We start from the raw sequence: 25,808 nt of genomic DNA, 5'->3' as shown, positions 1-25,808 counted from the left end.
ATCAGCTCTTAAATTTGAAAATAAAGGGACAGAAAATGTTACACCCCTCCAATATATTATCTTCAATTAAAAATATAGAAAATAATTACTAATTAAAACCATAAAACATCTTGGCTTATTTTTGATGTTTTCTCTAGCTCGTTGGCGTATTCTGTTGCTATTCTTTCGTCTATGACAAGAATATCTTTAAGATTTTTGGGATATTTTGTGCGCATCATCTAAAAATTAATTCTATATCAAAATCTATTATATTATTTATGTTATATAGCATATAAATAGATTGAAATCCAACCTGAATGTGAATAATAGCAAATATTAAACAAACACATCTATATTGATGGAGATATTTCGAAACAAGCTATGTAAAATGGGTTTGCATTAAAATAATTTTCTTACCTACCTAGCAATTATTTACCTTTCGTAAAATAACAGTGGGATTATTGAGATTTGATTATAATTGTTGTCGTAATAAATATGATACGCATGACGTAAAAACAATGTTTATTTCGTGATTGAATCTACACTTTCCCCTCGAGACTCTTCCTGTCTCTTTCCTCCAAACTATAACCATTTTTTCACTCTCTTTGTTAACACGTCTTGCAAAATCTCTCTTGTTCATGCAGCATGTAGTTGTTCTGACATTAATTATGTATGTGTATAGTTTTCGGTGCATATCTAATGAATAATATGTACTTTTGTTACAGGGGATGGTTCATCAACAACCAGCCAAAGACGTTAATCAAATGGTACCAAAATGCTTCAGCTTATAGGTGTTCTGGTGCTTTTATCTGTGTGGAAAACTGATGGTACGTACTGGGTTACAACTAAATTATCTAATGTATTTTTAGTGTTTGGGATGAAAAATATTCGGTCAAATAAATATAAAGTTATAATAATATTTAACATTGACTGGATGAGATGAGATTAAGAGAATGTTAGTACTCTTAATAGTGGTAGTTTCCTCAGGATTAAGGTTATCCTAAAATATATATTTTATCACTGAAGCCTACTTCTTCATATTTTGGTTGTAATATTGAAATAATACCCTGTCTGTTAGTACCCTGTATTTTTAAGCCATTATGAGATGTGCTGCAGCTGAAATGTTGAAAGTACCATTTGGGGTCTCAATATTACAATAAATATTTTAATAAAACTATGTATTCCGCCCGTTCTTCAAAATGTATTGTAGAATAACCATTAGTGATAATAATATCACTAAATAAGTATATGGTCTGGAACATATTGGAAGAACACGAAGGACTGAATTTCTGGAGAAGATTGTGCGAAACTATAGTAATCAGAGCTGAATACTAATGAAATATTCGATTGAATGGTTGAAAAAGATAGAAGATAAAGAACAATGGTATCAACATATTTTAAAAAAGACTAACAATCAAGCAAGAATAAGAATAAGGAAAAAAAGTGCAGACAAAATATATAATTATAAAGAAATGTAGATGGATAAAAAAAAGTTAGGCAGAAGCTAGTAATGGTTAGAGCATTTTCTGAGAAGCCTTAAGAGAGAACTCGCCAATATAATAACAGGAACAAAAGCAAGATGGTAAAAAATGAAGTCAAAATGAAACATGGTCCCAACAACACAATAACTGAATGAATAAACGGATTGAGATTGAACTATTCCAAAGGTTTTAGGGTGTAATGATAGGTCTTCATAGAGTGATAGGCAACTCATTCATTTAGTCAATTGAATTACATCCATAAATAACATCCTTGAATAGGGAATACATCAGTAGAGTTGGAAAAAACTAACTTGAAACATGAATAAATTTATGATGATGATCATTTTTCCACTTTTGGTAAAATCATAATTGTCAGCGTCCATTTAGAATTTATACCATATATATTTGGGAGCGAAAAACTTGTTTAAACTTAGTTTAAACATTAGTTTTTAAAATAGCTATAATTTTTCGCGGAAAACTGTAGAAAAATATTAATGATTTTGAGGTTGTAAATGTACTCCTCATTCTCTGCTATAAAACTCCTTAGAACAGTTTAATTATGTTGACATCTGACTATTGTGCTAATGAGGGAAGATTCTGATGCTGCTCTAACCAAGAGTGAACCTTTTTCGCTCCGTATGTGGGCGCATTATGGTTTAGGAATATGACAGGGTTTGGCAGCAATATGTTAATCATAGTATAACTTTCACCGTAGAGGATCTACATATATTATTTCACAATAATCGGACTAGTGATGTGAATGAGAGGACTAGCTAAATAGTAATGATTGTATATTTACTGAATAGCCTATACGAACTGTCCAAACTAAACAAAATTATTTTGTCTGTCTGGATTCCCAGACATATGAGAAAAAAAGGCAATAAAATGGTTGATTTTAATGCCACGAATTTCTTCGAAACTGAGCTTAATGATTTGACACAGTTGACCTGTCTCCTACTTGAAGATAACGCATACTTTTTCTCCTCTCTTATCCTCTCTAACTACAGATCCTGCCAGATCAACTTAAATTAAATCATGCTGAAACAATGCAGAGCTACAGCCTCTTATCTTCTGAAATGAAATCCACCCACAATGTCAATGGTACATCAATTTTTGGCTACATTGAGATCTGAACTGATTTTCATTCATGAACTACTTTATTACTTTTGTATTTAACACAAGCATGGTGTCCAAACCCTTTCCTTTTCTTTATTTCCTTATAACTAAAAGCAATATATGATTACAACAATTACATTACTCTTGATCAATGCCATCTACATACATTCTCAAGGATTCAGTACATATAACCAATCACCAGACTAATCCTCCAGTAAAATCTGTAGATCTTTCCAGATAGCTGTTAATTCTACCGATACTACGGCTGAATATTTATGAAGCTTATAAGTTTCTGTTCTAAAGGACCCATAGACAGCTGCGCCTACACCCTCGGACGACTTGGAACCATCCGTATATCAAACTTTATAGCTCGGATATAGCGAAATAAGATGACCAAACAGGCCTTTGAAGATCAACAGGATCAAAATTATCCTCCAAAGAGGTGAAGTTGGAGACATCAAGTTTATCTATATTAAGGTCGATTATTTCTGTAATCTTAAAGAATCAGTCTTTAAAATATCGTGCCCTACATAATGGTATAATGGGTCTCCTTCTTGTAGACAGATTTAGTATATAATTACTTGATAATATGGAGCAAAATCTGTAGGCTATTCTAAGAAGTTGCTTAAATATTCTATATTTTAGCTGTCCAATGCTGACAAGGCATTGTAGACTAATAACTAAGATAGATTTATATGCTCCAAGAGTCAGTATCACGTCATGCTTTTGAACTGATTCAACCGGTCGCAAATAAATTGTGCAGGATGAATGCTTCTAACAGGTTAATCGAAAAGTCCAAGGCCTGGCACATAGATGGCGCTACTAAAATTAAATCCAAATATTTTTTAGTTAGCCTTAACAGAGTTAGTCAGTTATTAAAGATGCGTCTATAAGTTTGACATCTGTCGGATCATTAGTTTGTGAATTATAGCATTATGAGTGAAGCAACCTCTGTACAGATGAAAATACAGTTGAAGCAAAAACTTGGCTTGATGCCGAGTTTTTGGACACTGCCCGAGGAAAATCAACCATCAAGGATCGGTATGCTAAGCTTAGATGTGGTGAAATGAGCACCGAAGACGGTGAATACAGTGGACGTCCAAAAGAGGTTGTTAATGAAGAAAACATTAAAAAAATCCACAAAATGGTTTTGAATGCCCGTAAATTGAAATTGAATGAATCAGCAGACACTCTAAACATATCAACCGAACGAGTTCATCATATCATTCACGAATATTTGAGCATGAGAAAGCTCTGTGCAAAGTGGGTACCGCGTGAGCTCCATTTTGACCAAAAACAACGAGTTAATGATTCGGTGCAGTGCTTGAAGATAATTAAGTGTAATAAACCCAAGTTTTTGCGTCGATACCTATGACTACCTTGAAAAAGGAAGGACCATCAACAGCTACTATTACATAGCGTTATTGGTCCGTCTGAAGGACGAAATCGCCGAAAAACGGCCGCATTTTAAGAAAAAGAAAGTGCTACTTCACCAAGATTGCAATGCACCATGTCAAAAATCCATGAATTCTTTTCTGGTTTCGAATTGTTTCTTTATCCACCGTTTTCTACAGATCTGGCCCCCAGTGACTATTTCCTGTTATCAGATCTCAAAAGAATGTTCGCTGGGAAACAATTTTCTTCGAATGAAGAGGTGATCGCCGAAACTGAGGCCTATTTTGAAGCAAAGGACAGATTGTACTACAAAAATAGTATCGAAAGGTTGGAGAGTCGCTATAATCAGTGTATCACCTTTGGAGGGAATTATGTTGAATAAAAAAACTAATTTTGCCAAAAAAATGTATTTTACTATGGTAAGCCGTGGCCTTTAAATTTAAGTATGTTTAACTCCCTACAGTAGTAAGTAAATTTAGTCAAGGAATGAAGTCTAGTACAATCCAGATATCTTTACATTATCTCAGAAACTTTCCTGGGGAAGAACATAATACCGTCTGTAAAAAGGCCTCATGTGTGTATTTGCATTGGGAATATCAAATATAGAGTGTATTGCTACATTAAACAGCGTGGGGATACGGATGGAACCTTGGGGAGTTCCGTTCTTAAGAGGATAAACACATGAAATATGCCAAATAAAAATTAAAGGTTCAGCTATGGATTTGCCAGGTGAAAAGCCACATTGATGAACGGAAATTAATCCTTTTCATAGGAGACAATTTAGCCATTCGATGCTAATCCAATAGAAAATAAAAGTTCCTGATGGATTAAAATAGCGAGGTGGGTTTATATATTTTCACAGCGCTGTATATTGAATAAATTAATTCGAAACTATTCCAAGTTCCACCGGATACGTTCTGATAACCGAGGAATCTCTCATTAATCGGTGTTTATGCAACAACAAAAAAAGTCCTGATTAAATAATTGATTAGTCAATGTTTCGCCGTGGCCAATGTGATTCTTCTCCGTGGTGATTTGTCATCCTTTTACGGGCCGACGACTTGATCGCCGATCTCGCTCCGGGAACAGGACTTTCAACACCAACTCGGCTAAAAACGCAGCAAACGGTTGCTACATTTTAATTATCTGCTAGGATTCCGGCTAATATTGCTATGACGCGCATCGCGTTTTTGTTTTGAACAAATCGTAATCCGACGCTCTTAAACAGACAATTGCCTCAGTCAATTATAATGAGATGAAACGCCGATGTAGTTTAACAATGGTTGAATGCGCACAGGTAATAGTTTAATTTTGTTTTTTTGTGCACAGTTAACTAAGATGCAATCATGATATAATTTTTAATCTGATATGATCTGATTCTCTTGTAAATCGTTTATGTGGGATATGAAACAATTGATTTTAATTTTGGTTTTTTTGTTGTTATCATGGCCAACTATGTTATAATTTATAGTTTCATTTTGGCGACTTTCAATTGTTATAAAATATACCTGTGAAGAATTCATTAAACTTACGTAATAGCGATTACATTTTAAAAGCACTACCAGTATGTGTTAGAATGTTTAATAATAGGACAAAAACTGGCACTGAAAATGAACGAAAGGAAAATGAAAGTAATTAGAGCTGAAAGAAAAACTGAAACCTGTTCATAAATTTAAATATCTTAGAGATATCGTGTTAACAGATGGAGATAAGGCGACAGGAATAAAAGACAATTATATCAACATATCCCAAAAAGGGCTAAAGCAAGAATATACATCATATTATTTACATCAATAATGCTGCAGATGCAACACTAAAGAGGATAGTATAAGAAAATAAATAGTAATAACTGTACAAGGATCAAGAAAATAATGGGGGAAAGACAAGAAGAAGAAGATATTTTCAATCTGATTTCATCCGTTTCTCTATATATTTTTTATGTAGGATATGGAACACTTTTATTTCAATCGTTGTAAAATATACCTGTGAAGAATTCATTTAATGTGCATGATAATGATTGACCGACATATTATTTAACATTCTTTCAAATATATAATATAACTCTCGAATTTATTAAAAACAGATGTGCATAAAAAATGAACATAAAACTGTGAGATTAAATTTTCTTTTACTTAGGTTGTTTATATTTATTTTGGTTTTCAATTATTATGAAATATTTCTGCGAAAAATTTATAAAATTCGAATAATGATTAACTAATATATTATTTAACAAATATATTTAGCCAAGATCTGAACGATCCTCTCGAAATAATACATTCCGAGTAAAATTTAATCGTGTACATAAATTTTTTGAGAAAAAGTATGTAAACATTTATTGAAAATGACAAATTAATAATGCGTGTATTAGACATGAGATCGAAGCATATCTAGAAGTCAGTAGACTACAACGTGACATATGAAAGAGATTTCGTTTTTAATATTAATCTGATGCCATTATTATGACTCATAAGAAAACAAAAACACCGAAAGACAAGAATGATATAATTTGGCTACTTTTCAAGCAAAATTTTCTTTTTGTATTTTGGAATGCTTGCCAAAACTGTAGCAGATTATTTGAAAGACGAAGCTAGCAAATTTATTCTTAGTGCATATAATATTCAAATATTTTGTGATACAGTACATCTTGCGTACAATTGGGATATATTCTTAACTCCCCTGATCTAACGTTTCTCGGTTTTATTTTCTTACACTTTTTCCATTTTTTTTGGACGCCAAAATGTGGTGTAATGCTACAAAAGCAACGAAAGCAAAAGCAAAGCGACGGAATGTAAAAATGGTTATTCAATGTGATAAATATGAATGATTATGTTGAAAAATAAATATGGGACTTTACGAATGGCAACTTTGTGTCCTATATTCTTCCCTATATATTTTTATTCGTGTTTTACGAGTATCGGATAATTACATTTCGACCTGCCCTCGTGTATTTTAGTTTGTAATCTGATTTTTGACTCTCAATCGTTATGAAATAGAACGGTGAAAAATTCATAGAATTTGTATATTATTGCTTAATTAGCATATTATTTAACAATGTTTTAAATATATTTGACTTTCAAATTCGTAAATTTAATAATACACAAAATATGATTGTAAAAATGTGCGACCAGTATAATAATGTGTCATATTAAGTGGCAATATAACATTGTCTTTTAAATAACATCAAATAGCATATAAAAAGCAACAAGCATTAACAATAGTGCACTAATAATGTAAACAAAGGAGCTACATTAGGAATATGAATGTCCATTGTATTAGCCAGCACTAACATGTAAAGTAATACTAGTTTTGTTATATTATAGCAAATTATATGACAATTTGTGTATTGTTTAATTATATTAAATTTATTAATCATAATAGGTCAATTGAAAAGTACCCGACCTGCCACATAGATGGCGCTATTAGAATTAAATCCATATGCTTTTTAGTTAGCCCTAACCCTCAAAAGATGTGTGTATAAAATTGACAGCTGTCGGATCATGAATTTGTGAGTTAAAACATTTTGTGTGAAGCAACTGTTGCTATTGTGAAAAAAATGGATAAAAAGAAATTTCGAAATTCGTGTTGATAAAATATTGCTTTTTGAAGGAAAAAATACAGTTGAAGCAAGAACTTGGCTTGATGCCGGACACTGTCCCAAGAAAACCATCAAGGATTGGTATGCTAAGTTTAGACGTGGTGAAATGAGCCGAAGACGGTGAACGCAGTGGACGCAAAATATATTGAAAGATCCACAAAATGATTTTGAATGGACGTCAATTGAAACTGAATGAAATAGCAGAGCACTAAAGGTATCAACTGAACTTGTGCATCATATCATTCACGAATATTTGGGTATGAGAAAGCTCTGTGAAAAGTGGGTGCCGCGCGAGCTCACTTTTGATCAAGAACAACGACGAGTTGATGATTCGGAGGAGTGTTTGAAGATGATCGAGAGTAACAAACGCGAGTTTTTGCGTCGATATGTGACAATGGTTGAAACATGGCTCCATCATTTCACTTCGAAGTCCAATCGACAGCCATCCGGGTGGACGACACATGATGATCTCGCTCCAAAGCGTGGGAAAACACAACAGTCGCCATGCAAGGTTATACCGTTTGTATTTTGGGAAAATGAAAGGACCATTAACAGCCACTATTACATAGCGTTATTCAACCGTTTGAAGGACGAAATCGCCGAAACACGGCCGCATTTGAAGAAAGAGAAAGTGCTGCTTCACCAAGACAACGCACCGTGATAAAAATCCATGAATTGGGTTACAAATTGCTTCCTCATCCACCATATTTTCCAGATTTGGCGCCCAGCGACTATTTCCTGTTCTCAGATCTCAAAAGAATGCTCGCTGGGAAGAAATTTTCGTCGAATCGGTGATCGCCAAAACTGTCTAAATTACCAAAAATCGTACTACCAAAAAGTTATCGAAAAGTTGTAGGATCGCTATAATCAGTGTACGACGCTTGAAGGGAATTATGTTGAATAATAAAACTAATTTTGCCAAAAAATATGTTTTACTATGGTAGGCCGGGACTTTTCAATTGATCTGTTATGTTAACTGGGGTTTTATTTAACAATTGACAATTAGTATTCTTAATTCGTTCTCAAACTTTGTAAATCACATAAATCTGCAAGAACAATAAATCATATTAGATATAAAATATAAGTGTTAATGAATCAATCAATCAATTGCCAATTATAACAGTAAATGAGAGCAAATTACGAGTATATCATTCATTTAAACAAATTGTTTTGAGTGAACATTCGTCACAAATAATCAATTTCTATATTATCTTAGTTTGATTAAATATTATTGGATGTCGAATCTTAGTTAATCGTAGTACTCGAAATTTTGATAAAATCTGTAGAATAAGGGTCGTGTTATTTTTTTAATTAAGAATCTCTTAAGTAGCATTATTTTATTTTAAATTCGGTATTTTTTTGAATATTAAAATTTCAGCAATTCATAATTTTAAGAAATTTAATTATTAGAAGTATTAGAACATATATGTTTGTTATTCACAAGTAACAATTATTATTATCTATAAGATATTTCTAGAAACTGATTAGGGCAACGCAATTTTGAATAAATTCCGTTTCTGAATATACAAGACCAGATTGTATATTTATACAAATTTCACTAATTTATTACGTTAAATAAGTAATACAAGCAAGAATAATGTTTAGAATTTATTATGTTAATGAGATGTAAACAAAAAAAAAAGAGCGAATTCCTTTAATAATTTTTTTAAAATATTTTGAGAAATTATGTATCTCCGATGATTTACATCTTTGAATGCTTTCTTAATCATTATAATAATTAGCTTATAATAGATCATTATTATATTATTATCATGAAGTAAGTAATATACACATTAAATTGAGTACTTTTTTTTATCAAAAAATTAACCAAATTAATTAATATACGATACTGTTTATCGGTATCTTCTTAAAAAGTTTGTAGTCAGACTGATGGCTTGAATAAGAAGAGATTCAATCGCCACTTTCGTTGAGAAATGCCTCATAATTTGTGCATTAATCGAACGCCTTTCAATGAATGGAGTACACAGCTCTCTGCCCAATTGCCGATCAAATAATCGTCGTTCATACGATTTTTTAACAATCATTTTATTATTCTCATAATACAGAATATATGATGCAAGGCAGGCAATATCGAGAATATTGTAAAAAAATGCTGGAGGCCACCTTTGAGTTAATCTTTTTGTAGTATATCTACCAAGCATTTTATCCATCGTGTCTACTCCAGCTTTAGACCAGTTATAAAACTCAATAATTTCGGGTTTTTTCTTTGCACTATTACTAATTTTAGCTTCATGATGCATTGATGATAGCATAATTACTACCATGTTTTTTTGTCACATAACTGCATAGGGTAACTTTTTCATGAAAGCCAAACACAGTGGATAATTCTTCTGGCGTTTTTGATACAGCCATTGCTGGTGGAATGTATGCTTTATTTTTCGTCAAGGTGCCAACAATTGTCAAGTTTTAAGATAGTAAAAATTTGACAGTGGAAGAATAGTGAAAAAATTATCCATTGTAATGTTTCTACCGGATTCTGTATACGGTGCCATCAAGTCTTTGACGACTCTTTCTCACGACCATCCTTCGATTTTCCAATGTAAAACTGTCCAGTAAGAGGATACGAATTTTCAGCATCACATATCTACCATACTTTAATCTCATATTTAGCTGGCTTTGACGGAATATACTGAGTGAATCTAATTCGACCTCGGTATTGATAAAGTTGCTCGTCAATTGTCAGATATTCTGTTGGCTTATATAATGTTTTGCTAAATTACTATTCAACGTTGTCCAAATGTCTCGTATCGGAGCAGTTTTATCATTCTCCAAGAGCTCGAGTATTGGCATCACCAAATCGAATAAAACGAATAATATTCCAGAAGCGATTGATACTCATTGCTGCACGATACAATGGATATGAATACGGCTGCTTCATTTATCTTGCCTACAATCTAAATATCGATTGGCTTGACATTCCGCTATTGTTATTTCTATGAGGACTATAAACTGTGTCCCTATAGCTATTTCATATGCCATATAGCCAGTTTGCACAGAATTTTTTTTATTCAGTTCACTAATAACTTGCACATCTGCCACGCTATAGATGATTACCCGGGTACCCGGTAGTTAAACGAAAGGTGAAAGTGAATGGTGACCGGACGGTTAAACAAATTGCTGACGAATAAGATGTAATTCACTTTTATTTTTATCTCAAGGCTGGCTAAGATATAAATTGATATAGTTTTTCTAATTTTAATATGATATTTGTCGGGATAAAATGTTAATGCTAATATGTCAAGTACTAATTTAAGAAATATCGATTTGTTAACTGAAAAAATATTTTTATGACCATGGTCAGGCTGTGATTATTGAAAATAAGAAGATAGATACACGTTTTTGGAATTTTTAATTGAATTATGTTCAATTAGTTTAGCTAGTTGTTTTATATACTTAGATCAATTTACATAGAAAGGAACAAAATTCACATACCGCCAAATCTGCTGGATAAGGAGAATTTTTTAAAATTAGCATGTTGCTATACTGAGTAATACTGAGCTATCGATGATGACTTTCCTTACAATTATGTGTACTGATAATCATATTGTTTCCATAATAGTGTCTTATTCCATATTTGTTCCATTTAATAATCATCCGAATTTCACAAACTAGATTTAGATGAAGATGAAAAGAATGCACTGTTTGATAACTAATAGTTTTATTTTATATTCTGTAATTTATATATGATATGTAGTACAAATGTATAAAATTAAATTAAATAACCTCCACTACTACTGTGATAGTTGCGGGTTCGATTCTGCTGGGTCATGGTCGTATAATTTATGTTTGTCAATGTTTAATATATGTGATTGTCCTAGGTAAGAGTGCAAAATTCGACAAGGAAAATGATCCCAGTCACGGCGGTAACCAAGCTGGGTAAGACCGGATATCTTCTGGGAATATTTCTAAGTTGGTCACTCGCCAGTCGATCGGCTTAATGCCGAAGACCGTAGTTCGGAGACCACGTTAAACACGTTTTTTATTATATCATGCTGTTCATATCTACTTAAATATATTTAATAATTTGTCTATAGATATGAATCCTTTTTGCAAAATAATTTACTAAATAAAACCATTAAAATTACATGAGATCATCACATCAACAGTAGCTTTTGGAGGGCCAGTTGAATACAACTTTATTTCCGCCCGAATGACAACGGAAACTGTCGATGCTTGATCATTGGCTTGTTTTGGAGTTCTCCATACATAAGCCCGGCTGTTTTTAGGAAACAATACAAACGATTATTTATAGGAGCATACTACATTCTTCCAGTAATGAAATCTCCACGTTTTATGATCGTTGAACTATTTCTCTTGCAGCTTAGCGTCGGAATTTTTCGATTTTTCTCACAAAAATTAAACAAATATATATAAAATAGGAACATAAACATGAAACAAAGCGTGGAAATATTAACATATTAAAGAAAGCGTGATTGCGATACGCATATTTTATGATATTTTCCTTTGTGCAATTGCTTTCGATTATTGTAGCTCGCTTGAGTATTATATCCGGCCATTTTGCATGACTGTCCAATATCACAAAAAAAGCAAATTATTGAATGAAATCATGGTGGCGCTTATATAAGCATTGACCGGAATGTCAATGTAACAGAGTTTTTATCAGTACAGAACAAAGCAGCGCGTAATGACATGGAAAACCGACAAAAACATTATATAAATATAAAATAATGCACGCAGATCGCCGCACCCTCGGCTAATTGTTTTTCCTCGATGCAGATGCAGTGGTTTGCTGCCTGAGAATTCTACCAGTCGGTGCTGGAACCGACTAGAAGACTTTCCGCTCTGATAAACACCCAGGTCTCATTAAGTGTGTGGATGGGTAAAAATCAGGTTTCTTTAAAACTACATATATAAATATATATATATATATATATATATATATATATATATATATATATATATCCTAAAGTCTATTCAAAGTTTTTTTTAGTAATTCGATGAGGATATTTGTGACGTCGAAATATTACAATGTTGCCGCATTTTATTACTGTTTTGAAGAATTCTGCAGATGTTTGACAATCAGGCGAATTTTGTAGCCTGATTCGGTTGTATGTTCTAATGTACCAGACAGCGTTGTATCTTTTAACTAGAATAAAATTATATAAATACCCTAAAATTTAAATTAAAAAGTTATAAATAAAAAATATTTAAATATAATCACTTTCAGCCTTTGTCTTATAGTTCTTGTCTCTTTGTTATACTGAAACCACACTAAGTCTTTAATAAGACTAATATTCTATTTACTTGTTCAACACTAAATTCTATTCAGTTATTTCAAATAGACATCTTAAAGACCCATTAACAACATAATAAAACCATTTTGAGATACTATCTTGTCCATAGAATCAGACTCAATTTGTTCGTTTACAAATTGTATTATTTTATTTTGTATTACCATATAATTGTATGTAAACAAAAAGAGCATTCTAAACAAAAACAAAAATTTTAACATTTAAGCATTTTAAACAAAATATTGTTTAAAAGTAAATGAACCCCTTCCAAATAATAATAAATAAAACAAATGATGACACTTTATAAAAATCTCTTAAAGAGCAAGAAAATTTGGAGTATATAGAATGGTTTTGTACCAAAAATTTTCATTTAGTGTAGTCAAATTTATCCTCAATGTAATTTTAGTGTCTTTCCATTTGGACACATACTGAGTTTAAACTCTAGGTAATATTTTTATGATTTCTTCCATTGTTTCGTGTTAATTCAATTCTAACTTTCGTTGTTGAGTTTGTAAAAAACATTACATATATATGAATAAAAATATTTTATAGTCCTTCCAATAAAATATCTAATATATGTCATTAATATTTAAAATGCGACGTTACCACACCTAATTTAGGTTTTCGTTTATTTTGACTCTGTCAACAAAATGCTAAAATGACTTAAATAATGATACAATAATAACTTCAAAATATAATTTATTTTAACTTTATAGTACGGTTTATAGTGCATATTTATGAAAGGACCAAAAATTTGGCAATACGTTCGATGGTGTTGATGACGTGCATTGGCTGTTTTATTGCAAGGCCTATATATAACTAGTCAATTAAAAACTCCCCAGCCTGACACGTAGATGGCGCTACTAGAATTAAATCCATATGTTCTTCAGTTAGCTCTAACCCTCAAAAGATGCGTGTATAAATTTGACAGCTGTTGGATTATTAGTTTGTGAATTATAGCATTTTGAGTGAAGTAACTTTTGTTATTGTGAAAAAAATGGATAAAAGGAATTTCGCGGTTGATAAAATATTGCTTTTTGAAGGGAAAAAAATAGAGTTGAGGCAAAACTAGGCTTAATGCCGAGTTTCCGGATACTGCCACAGACACTTTAAAGTGGGTGCCACGCGAGCTCACTTTTGACCAAAAAGAACGACTAGTTGATGATTCGGAGCAGTGTTTAAAGATGAATAAGCGTAATAAACCCCAGTTTTTGCGTCGATATGTGACAATGGATAAAACATGGCTCCATCATTTCATTCTGAAGTCCAATCGACAGTCATCCGAGTAGACTGTCGGCTGGCAAGGTTATGGCGTTTGTATTTTGGGAAGCGCATAGAATAATTTTCATTGACTACCTAGAGAATTAAGAATCAAAGACCATCAACAGCGACTATTACATAGTGTTATTGGACCGTTTGAAAGACAAAATCGCCGAAAAATCGCCGCATTTAAAGAAAAAGAAAGTGCTGCTTCACCAAGACAATGCACCGGGTCACAAGCAGGTGAAAGCGATTTCAATAATCCATGACTTGGGCTTCGAATTGCTTCCTCATCTACTGTATTCTCCAGATCTGGCCCTCAGCGTCTATTTCCTGTTCTAAGATCTCAAAAGTATGCTCGCTGGGAAGATTTTTTCGTTGAATGAAAAGTTGATCGACGAAACTGAGGCCTATTTTGAAGCAAAGGACAAATCGTATTACAAAAATAGTATCGAAAAGTTGGATGGTCGTTATAATCAGTGTATCACCCTTGAAGGGAATTATGTTGAATAAAAAAAAATTAGCTTTGGTAAACTCATTTTACCAAAAAAATGTGTTTTACTATGGTAAGCCGGATACTTTTCAATTGAACAGTTACATACTTGTTCTATATACGTATGCTCTATATACACACCAAGTAAAAGCAATGTTAAGATCAACACCCATTCTTATTCTAGCTAATCTGCGATGTTTAACTTGATAAATGCAATATTTGAAATAAAGTTGAAAATTTCTTCCGAGAAAAAGGACGTTTCTTTTTCCTTTTTCATTTCTATACATACTGAATGTACAACACTGAAGAGACATTATAATAAAACAACAGTGATTATAATTAAGACATAAAAACGTAGAGAAATGCTATGTTTAGCATTCTATTAAGTATACAAAAAATGGAGTCATTAAAAAAGAATCACTCTGTGGAAATTAACTGCTTTTGTGGAACAAAATAATTATCTGTATATTATTCTATGGATCTGAATCTGTTATAAATAGTTAATCTAGTAATGACACGTCTGCTGAAGATTATAAATTAATTTATTCAGGAAATATATTTCTAACAATATTTAGATACATTTTCAAAAAACATGGATTATTTTAATGAGAAAACAATTTCCAATTACGTTCCCTCGTGGTCCGGGCGATTTGATTTTTCATTAGAGGACATGGACACGAGGGAGACGGTTATTTGACTGCGTGCTGGCGACAGATAATGAGCCTGCTATTGGTGTGTTGTCCGAAGCTGAAGACGGTTCTTCGAGCGTGTACGCAAATCGTTTTCGATATGCCAATAACAAACGCATCCTAATTACGAATTCATCGATACATAGGCATAACAATTTTTTATGCAGTCGGGTTCGGGATCGCGTAGGTCATGCGGAAAAATTTCTGCATGTATAAAAAATCAACAGTATCACTCTGAAAAGTATGCCATTCTAACAGGCCATTTGAAAAGTTCCCGATAGATGACGCTACTAGAATTAAATACATATGTTTTTTAGTTAGCTCTAACCCTCAAAAGATGCATGTGTAAATTTGACAGCTGTCGGATCAGTAGTTTGTGAATTATAGCATTTTAAGTGAAGGAATATTTGTTATTGTGAAAAAAAGTATGAAAAGTAATTTCGCCTGTTGATAAAATATTGCTTTATGAAGGGAAAAAACTGTTGAAGCAAAAATTCGGCTTGATGCCGAGTTTCCGAACACTTCCACAGAAAAATCAACCATGAAGGATTGGTATGCTAAGTTTAGACGTGGTGAAATTAGCACCGAAGGCGGTGAACGCAGTGGACGCCCAAAAGAGGTTAGTACCGACGAAAACATAAAAACAATCCACAAAATGGTTTTGAATAAAAATGGTAAATTGAAATTGAATTAAATAGCAGACACTCTAAAGACATCAACTGAATATGTAGATCATATCATTCACGAGCTCTCTGCATAGTGGGTGCCGGCCGAGCTCACTTTTGACCAAAAACAACGACGACTTGATGATTCGATAGTCATCGGAGTGGACTGCACACTATCAACCGCTCTAAAGCGTGGCAAAACGCGACAGTGGGCTGGAACGTTTATGGCGCCTGCATTTTGAAATGCGCATGGAATAATTTCCATTGACTACCTTGAAAAAGGAAGGACCTACAACAGCGACTATTACATAGGGTTATTGGACCATTTGAAGGACGAAATCGACCACATTTGAAGAAAAAGAAAGTGCTGCTTCATCAGGACAATGCACCGTGTCACAAGTCAGTGAAAACGATGGCAAAAATCCATGAATTGGGCTTCGAATTTCTCCAGATCTGACTATTTCATGTTCTCAGGTCTCAAAAGAATGCTCGCTGGGAAAACATTTATGTCGAATGAAGATGTGATCTCCGAAACTGAGGCCTATTTTGAAGTAAAGGACAAATCGTACTACAAAAATGATATCGAAAAGTTGGGGGGTCGCTGCAATGTTAAATAAAAAAACTGATTTTGCCAAAAAATGTGTTTTACTATGGTAGGTCGGAGAACTTTTAATTGACCTGTTATATATAGAGAGTGTTATATTGTAAAAACTCTACAATTATGAACATCTTCGTCTTGCAATGAAAGTTAAATAAATAAATGTATTTAAAAATTAATTCATTTTATTGTTGCTAGTCATTGTCGAATAATTTACAATTTAACTATACAATAACTTATATCTAGGTATATATCTAGGAGGATCCATCGGTCCTATCTTAATCCTTGGTTTAATAAAATTTACTAGTGATCGCCCTGTATATAATTCATGTTTCTGTCAAAATGATATTTTAATATTACTAAGACATGTTCTGATAATATTCTCAATATAAGATCAGAAATATATTTGGTATATAACATTAATAACAGTAATATATGTCTGTATATTAAAATATATGCAAATTTATAATTCAATATGTTGCAACAATAGTGTTTCTTGAGATTGGTAGGTCAGCTGTATGCATAAGATATAATAATGGGCCAAGAACACCGCCCTACGGAACACCCGAATATATTGGGTGTAGGTCAGTGTATTCGTCACCCTGTTTGACAATAATATGTCTGTCTGTGAGGTACGATCCTCGGTGCTCATTTCACCACGTTTAAACTTAGCATACCAATCCTTGATGGTTGATTTTACTGGGGCAGTGTCCGGAAACTCGGCATCAAGCCAAGTTTTTGCTTCCAAGTAGTATTTTATCAACACGCGAAATTCCTTTTATCCATTTTTTTTACAATAACAAAAGTTGTTTCACTCAATGTACTATAATTCACAAACTAATAATCCGAGAGCTAATCAATTTTATACACACATCTTTTGAGGGTTAGGGCTAACTAAAAAACATGGATGGATTTATTTCTTGTAGAGCCATCTATGTGTCAGGCCAGGGACTTTTCAATTGACCTTTTATATATTTTAATAGAAACATACATAAGTTGGAATTGTTGACACTTGGCTTTTTGTCATTTATTTATATCTGATACTAAATTAGAAAGGCTTTTTTTTAGTGAGATTATGATAGAGCTTGTGACCTAACCACAAAAAGTTACCTTTGGATACCACTAGTAAGTTTGGCGGAGACAGAAACTGTAACTGGCGAATTTTATATTAAAAGAAATAACATGTGCAGTATAAGAACTGGGAGAAAGAATAATATAGAAAGGTTCACTTTCGTTACAATTCAACTGTAGAGGAACGTCACACGAATTAACTATGGATAATGAACCAATAAATATATTTTAAAAATCATGAAGAAACGAAACATATTCCATTCAGAACGAATATTAAACTCTCTGAACAATCGCCCGTAAATATATATTTTATTGCGAGATTTACGCTTAATTACAGAATTATGCAAAATGCAAGGTAATTGTCACGCCGCTTGATTTTGTTTCGTACGAGCAAAAACGAACTTGCCTCCCTCTCGGCTCCGCAAGTAATCCTTGTCCGATTTCGGGTGATTCGGCATTAAAACAAACAAAATGTCGCCGGCTCGTTGATTTTTTCTATCACATCAATTGGAAACAATACGGTTTTAAAAACAGTATGTTTAAAAAATCGTCTGTTGAGTAGTTTCGGTTCGCGGAAATCGGCGATCTTTTTTAATCTTTCTGCGTAAATGTTTTAATAGGGTAGGAATTTGAGAGTAGTACTGCGATTTGTCTTTTCTTTATTGTTTCAGTTTAACTGTATATATACCTTATTAACATTTTTCTCCCAGTTATATAATTTAATCGAAGTTATATCATAAATTTTATATTTTTTATTACATTTTACATTAGATATGCTTAGTGGAATTTTAATTGATAAAATTAATTTATTACTACTGTCTTCAGTTAAGAGTAAACACTTATACACCTTACAAGTTCATGTTATTTGATTTGCTTCAATCTTCTGTTTTCTTGCATGTTGTTCAGTTGCTGTATCCTTTCCATGTTGCTGTGATTTAGTAATCTTATTCCATGTATTAGGACGAAATATTGGATAACTCGTAAATTCATTTGATTTCGAGATCATCCTGTAGTTCTTCATTGGTTAGTGGTAATAAGCCTTAGTAACTAATTGAAGAACTTTGTTTTCGCAACGTTACTAGTTGATTTGATTAACCCAATAGGTTCAAATGGGCTTTACAATTTGCTGATAAACTAATTTTGATTTTTAGTCAAGTCTTCGGACTACCCAGTGCAATTTTTTGACTTTTTTCTAACGTGATGTTCCCAGTTTTAAAACAATTAATTACCTAACATCTGCTTGGAGCAAGCTGACTCTGCTTGGAGAGTCGTACTTCTGCTAAATGATTTAATCAGGTTTCTGTTATTTCGAAGCATTGCAAAATTGACGTGGACAGACTTGAAGGTATTAAAGTGTATTTTCTAGTCTCTAGCCCATTTGTGGATCTTGTTGACTGGCACTTGAACTTTTTCTTTGGCTGTGGCTTTTTCCATAATGACTGTGACGTGGGCAAGTCTGCCAAAGACTATTTCTTTTGTTCTTAGGATGTCAGCAGTGTAGAGCATATACAGATACAGATCTAGTCTCTAGCCTGTTTGTGGATCTTGTTGGCTAGCACTGTTGGCTGCCAAAGACTATTTCTTTTGTTCCTAGGTTGGTTCCCAAACACTACCCTGCGGAAGATTGCCCATTCGGAGTGATTTCGGCAATTAACAATAGTTCCGCCTTAACAGTTTGCTTATCTTGTGAGTTAGTCTCAAGTGTTATACTCGGTCAAAAACTTGTAAGACGTTTAAAAAAATGTAAGATGAATAAATGAAGTTGATCGTGCTTTAGGCCGGTTAATATATTCTCCTTGTAGGTCAACTTTACCTCATATTACTACGTTCCTTGGTTGCAGTCTGAGAATTCTTGTAATATCTTTACAAATCATTTGAATTTTTATTTTCTGGTATAGTTTCCGATTTTTCAACTGATTTTTGAATCGCAAGTCAAAAATTATTAAATTATTATACTTTTGTTTTGGAGGACTATTAGGATATTGCAGATTATTACTTGAGTTATTAAAAAAAACTATGTTTATATATGTTATTCTAACTCTAAATATAAACTTGTTATAACATTGTAGGACTTATATTGATATGTAGGAATATGTAGGAAAATATTGATGTTCAGCACTTTGGAAAAGTCTGGAAGATATATGACATACCTTAGAATATTTTAGGTATAAAGGAAGCATCATATTTACTTTGCTCATTCAAATGTTTGAATTGTAGCGACCTTGCGGCATGTCAAATTTTACATCGTGGAATAACGGCCTACAAAATACCCAGAAATATAATCCTAGATCTTGAACACGGGCGGGGTGCCAGCACCGCCAACTAGAACCCGATAACGAATAGCTGGCGGGGACCCCCAGACGTTTATCTGGGATGTTATTGAAGGGTATTGCGATTCATTCAGTGCTCAACCCTCGTTTGGTTTAGACGTGCCAAAATCGACTGCCCAAGCCTCGTCACCAGGTAACACCGCTGCCATCCGTTTTATTATTTGTATTTTTCACATTTTTTTATATTGCCAATAAACAACGGTCACGTAATGTAAACACCACTGTTTCATTTGGTTTTACCTCCATTCACCGAGCCACATCATTTACCCTAAAAAATATATCAAAGAAAAGCATGAAGATACAGACATTAAAACGATTTTGAACTAATAAAATTTTTATTTTATTGTTAAAAAAGCTTAGTATGTGGAGATTACTTGGATCACTTTTTCATCCAGAACTCCAATTAATCACGAAAACTATTCAGAAATATAATTGTTTTTGCGTTATCTATATACTTGTTGTTTCGAGCTGAGATTGATAACACTCGCTACACTTTTTAGATTTTGTAGGTCAAGAGCAGTGTCAGCTGGATTTTCTTTAATTGTCGAACTAGCTCTGGTATGGTTAGTTTTAAATTACAGTTATTTCCTTTTACCTTTAGTTTTAACATAGCTTGATAACAAGTATTTGTCTAACAATTGCATAATTGCAGATATTGTCGAAAATAGTTTTTAGAATAGTTTTCGATGCTCAAAAATTAATTTTTCAGTGGCTGAAACATTTTCAAAATACTCTCAGTCGCTGGTATTAATACCAAGACATGTTTTCTTGTAATCTAATATTATCTGGTACTCTGTATACATTCGAAGGTTGTAGATACAGTAAAGATAAATACACTTTAGCAATGTATGTTTAATCAAGTTTTTATCAAGCTTCTTTGATAAGTCAACTATTTACAGGCATTTAGATGTGATGGAAAAGGTTCAATGAGGGAAAATTGACACCACAGGATTTTAGATCAAATAAAAGTGAAAAAAATTTTAAAATAACTTAAAATACTCATTCGTCGTGCATAATATTCCCTGTTTAAGAACGATTTTTCCCATAATTGAGTCGCAGAACGTCGAGCGTCGCGTTATGGTCGGGACAGAAACGTCCCTCGAAAATATAATCTCGGAGCAATTAACTTGTACGCTTCTTTATTGTTGTTTGGGCAATAAAAGTAAGTCCGACTTCTCGGAGTCGGTCTCCTAATTGGACACGTTTCCACGTCCCGAGCGACGATTAAAAGTTGAACGACTGGATTGCGTACGGGACAAACCGCGCGCGATTTCTGGCCCTCGTGGAGAGGTCCCCGAGTCGCATCTCGTCTGCGAAACCGTTCGAAGCCGACCGTTAGCGCGGCCCGATGGCAGGAAAAACGAGAAAAACCTTCTGGTCGCGGCACCGTTTTGTTTATGCCGCTCGCTCGTTGGCTATGGAGAACAACGTGTCGAACATCCAACGCGTCACAATTTAATTAAGATTTAGAAGAACACTGAGCGTTTATATGACATAATTCGTGCTATAAATACTTTTGTTATTCTACACAGATATCGACGAGGATAGCATATTAAATCAAAGAAGAAAAGACGCTAATAGAATGCTTCAAAAATCATCATTTATTACATTGAGATATAGTATAAGGGAGTGTGACATAATGACAGCAGTCCAATACTAAGAGCAAGGGAAACCGATTTATATAAGAAAAAACTTTACTATTTTAGAAATTGACATGTTCTTAACATCAAAGATTTCTACTTCGTACGGCAAAATCCCAGATCGTCTTGGTGCTCCGAGAGAGAAAAGACATGTAAAGCATTCGAATATATGAAGAGCTTGCACGTATTTAGAAAAGTTCGGGCAGGTATTCACTACAAAACAGGTCCATTGAAACGTCGCCGGCCTGACACATAGATGGCGCTACTAGAATTAGAGCCAAATATTTTTTAGTTAGCTCTAACACCCAAAAGATGCGTGTATAAATTTGACAGCTGTCGGATCATTAGTTTGCGAATTATAACGTTTGTTATTGCGGATAAAATGGTTAAAAAGGAGTTTCGCGTGTTAATAAAATGTTGATTTTTGAAGGGGAAAAATATAGTTGAAGCAAAAACTTGGCTTGATGCCGAGTTTCCGGACACTTCCGCAGGAAAGTCAGCCATGAAGGATTGGTATGCTAAGTTTAGTCGTAGTGAAATGAACACCGAAGACAGTGAACGCGGTGGACGCACAAAAGAGGTTGTTATCGACGAAAACATTAAAACAATCCACAAAATGATTTTAATGATGAGTTGATGATTCGCAGCAGTGTTTGAAGATGATCGAGCGTAATAAACATGTCGATATGTGACAATGGATGAAACATGGCTCCACGATTTTACTCCGAAATCCAATCGACAGTCATCCGAGTGGACTGCACACGATGAACCCGCTCCAAAGCGTGGGAAAACGCAACAGTCGGCTGGCAAGTTTATAGCGTCTGTATTTTGGGATGCGCATGGATTAATTTTCATTGACTACCTTGAAACGTGTAGGACCATCAACATCGACTATTACATAGCGTGATTGGATAGTTTAAAGGACGAAATAGCTGAAAAACGGGAGCATCTGAAGCAAAAGAAAGTGCTGCTTCACCAAGACAATGCACCGTGCCAGTGAAAACGATGGGAAAAATCCATGAATTTGGCTTCGAATTGCTTCCTCATCCACCGTTTTCTTCTGATCCAGTCCCCAGCGACTATTTACTGTTCTCAGATCTCAAAAAAATGCTCACTGCGAAGAAATTTTCTTGGATTGAAGATATGATCACCGTAACTGAGGCCTATTTTGAAGCAATGGACAAATCATACTACAAAAATGGTATCGAAAAGTTGGAGGGTTAGTATAATCAGTGTATCACCCTTGAAGGCAATTATATTGAATAAAAAAAATAATTTTGCCAAAAAAAATGTGTTTTATTTATTATGGTAGGCCGGGAACTTTTTAATTGACATGTTAGTTGTCAGTTATAGATATGTAAGAGTAAGTAAAGAGAGAAACCACGTAGTTGTTGTTTGTTATTGTATATAGATTAATTCATTAGTTCGTTTATATAGTCTTGAACTGTTTAGATAGGTGTATTAAATAAAGCTATTTGTTAGAAGTAATCTCAGAATATCAATTAACAATCGGAAAATATCAACAGGTTGTGAGCCCACTTTTGTGTCCAAAAAGAAAATAGATATTTTTCCTTTGAGGTTATTAATTTTATTATTATAGTATATTATATATATATATATATATATTAAACAGTTAGAAAATAAAGAGAAATGCATTTAATTAAACACATTGAAGTGCTAAATAGTGAAACCGAATGGCCGATGTGGAAGCGTGAAATTCGAGGTTTGCTGGATTACCACGAGGGAGCTTTAGATGCAATCGACCGCAAGTTGGTGAAACCAGACGCTTTGCCGGAAGACGCAGATGAAAAATCATAAAGTGTAATCGGATTTTTATAGAAAAGTTGACAGTTAGGCCAAGTCTATGATTACAAATGCAGTAACAGATGCAGTATATCAAAATTATGGACAAAAAGATGGCTTATGAAGTGTTGGAGGCACTGAAGCAAAATTTCGAAGCATCGTCCAAGGATCAGTTATTTAATATATGTACCAACTTTTTGCATTTGGTTGGATTCAAGGGGAAGATATCGCAACTCACATTGCAAAATTGACAGGTTTTTGGAACGACTTAAGCAATGGACTTAAATCCAAAAAGGAAAATGAACTACCTGATTTAATGCTATATGTGTGTATGCAAAGTTCTGCATATTTTACCAGCAAACCTTGAAACTTTCGAATCAAGTTGGATGTTCTTAACTAGGAATGACATGAGGACATTAGAAGTTTTAGCGGTAAAATGAAGTAAAGTAAATTAGGGTAACAGAATTAGAAATAAGTTTAAGGGAAAAAGTACTTGTAACTATTGCAAACAACCGGGCCATTGGATTAGACAATGTCAAAAGTGGATTGCTGGTGGACGACCATCTAAGGATGCAACACTCAAGGAAGAAAAGGACAAGACAGTAGAGACAAATACATTACTATTAGTGACACGCGGTGAGATTTTTTCTGCAGAAGTAGACGAAAACCATTGGTGGGTTCGCAATGGGGCTATAAAGCATGTGACAAATAGGCCAGATTATTTTGTCAGCTATGAAGAATTCAGTCAACCACGATTCATTAAAAGTGCCGGAAAAGAATTTTTAAATGTTTATGCAAAAGGAACATTTCGGTTCTCATCAACAGTTAAAGGCAGATGTGAGGAAATAAAATTGAAGGATGTCCGGTATGTATCGAATATTTCCAAAAATGTGTTCTCTGTTCTAACTGCTCATGACAGAAATAAGAATAGTAAGTTTGAGTCAATGATTATGTCCTATTCTATAAAGATTTATGGTCGAGTTTAATTGACGTTATGTGGTTTTCGTGCAGTAAATGGTACTCTGTACAGAGCAGTCATTAAACCATTATTACCTGAACATTGAATTGATGTATATTCTGTTGTCGAGGGTAAATCTGTAGAATCTCAACAAGCAATATTATAAAAACATTTTAGCCCTAAAAATTCTTCCGCCGTATAATCTTTAACCGTGCCAAATTTTAAATATCTCCATGCTAACGTTTTCATCAAAGAGATACGCAAAATGTTCGTTTGAAAAGTGTATCAATATATAGATCTTATATAAATTGTAAGATATCTGTATTTTGTCCGATATATTAATATTTGTTCAAAAAACATTCTTTATTAAATAAACCGGTCATTTTTTAACCGGTTTGCCTTACAGAAACCATAAATTAGACACAATCTGGCCAACTTTTCACCAAGAACAATAATTCCGCTCGGCCTGAATTTTTTTCCCTCGCTGTTTGTCTTTTAACCAAGTACGTTTGTCCATTTTACCCAGGACATCATTCGTGCGTCCGCCATAACTGTTCATCGCCGATATTTATTTTTCCCTTTATTCAATTAACTGATAAGATTTCTGCGCGGCGCTTATTGTATGGTAATGAGGGAACTGACGCGAACTAGACTGAGACCGTCTTCGCTTCTTCGTCGCGTCCGAACCGTGAAGGCTGACGATGATTGCTGGTGTTGTGCGTAAGCTCGTCGACAATTAATGCGAGTATTAGGTAGTGAAAAGAGAACGCCTTGAGCGTCAAGATCAATTGCGATCTCGGAGGTATCCTTTTTCGTTGTTTTAATTGAGTTCGGATTATTATTCTTGAGTTAATGGATAAACAATCGAAAAAAAGAATATGCTAATTAGCAGCGAATAAATTAAGTACAATTTTAACAGTTTTACTGGAAGAAAATTATATTTAAGCATAGAGAACTTTTAACAAATGGTTAAGTCAATTATTAGTAACAAGTCAATTTAACATTCCCTGGCCTACCTTAGTAAAATATATTAGTTTCTTTTATTCAACATAATTCCCTTCAAGGTGATAGCGACCCTCACACTTTTCGATACCCTTTTTGTAGCACGATTTGCCGCTTTGCTTCAAAATAGGCCTCAGTTTCGTCAATCACCTCGAAAATGTCTTCCCAGCGAACACACTTTCGAGATCTGAGAACAGGAAATAGTCGCTACAGGCCAGATCTGGAGAATACGGTGGATGAGGAAGCAATTCGAAGCCCAATTCATGGATTATTGCCATCGTTTTCACTGACTTGTGACACGGTGCATTGTCTTGCTGAAGCAGCACGTTTTTCGGCGATTTCGCCCTTCAAACGCTCAATAATACTATGTAGTAGTCGCTGTTGATGGTCCTTCTTTTTTCAACGTAGTCGATGACGCTATAATCTTGCCAGCCGACTGTTGCCTTTTTCCACGCTTTGG

At 33.8% G+C, this 25,808-nt stretch overlaps 1 protein-coding gene across 1 annotated transcript in view; it reads left to right on the top strand.

The window, feature by feature from the left end:
* The window catches only part of Cad89D (Cadherin 89D), a 102,132-nt gene that overhangs the window by 17,548 nt on the left and 58,776 nt on the right, over positions 1 to 25,808 (top strand). Inside the window, exon 2 of the mRNA XM_076398169.1 lies at positions 705 to 806. Within this exon, the coding sequence (XP_076254284.1) occupies positions 755 to 806 (52 nt within the window). The 5' untranslated portion in view covers positions 705 to 754. The remainder of the gene's footprint in view (positions 1 to 704; positions 807 to 25,808) is intronic.

Source organism: Rhynchophorus ferrugineus, unplaced genomic scaffold, assembly GCF_030347505.1.
Source record: "Rhynchophorus ferrugineus isolate W39M unplaced genomic scaffold, kcgeb_rfMv2 rfM1, whole genome shotgun sequence".
NCBI lineage: Eukaryota > Metazoa > Arthropoda > Insecta > Coleoptera > Curculionidae > Rhynchophorus > Rhynchophorus ferrugineus.
The sequence above is the reverse complement of the archived record's forward strand: the minus strand, read 5'-3'. Positions and strand labels throughout refer to the sequence as shown.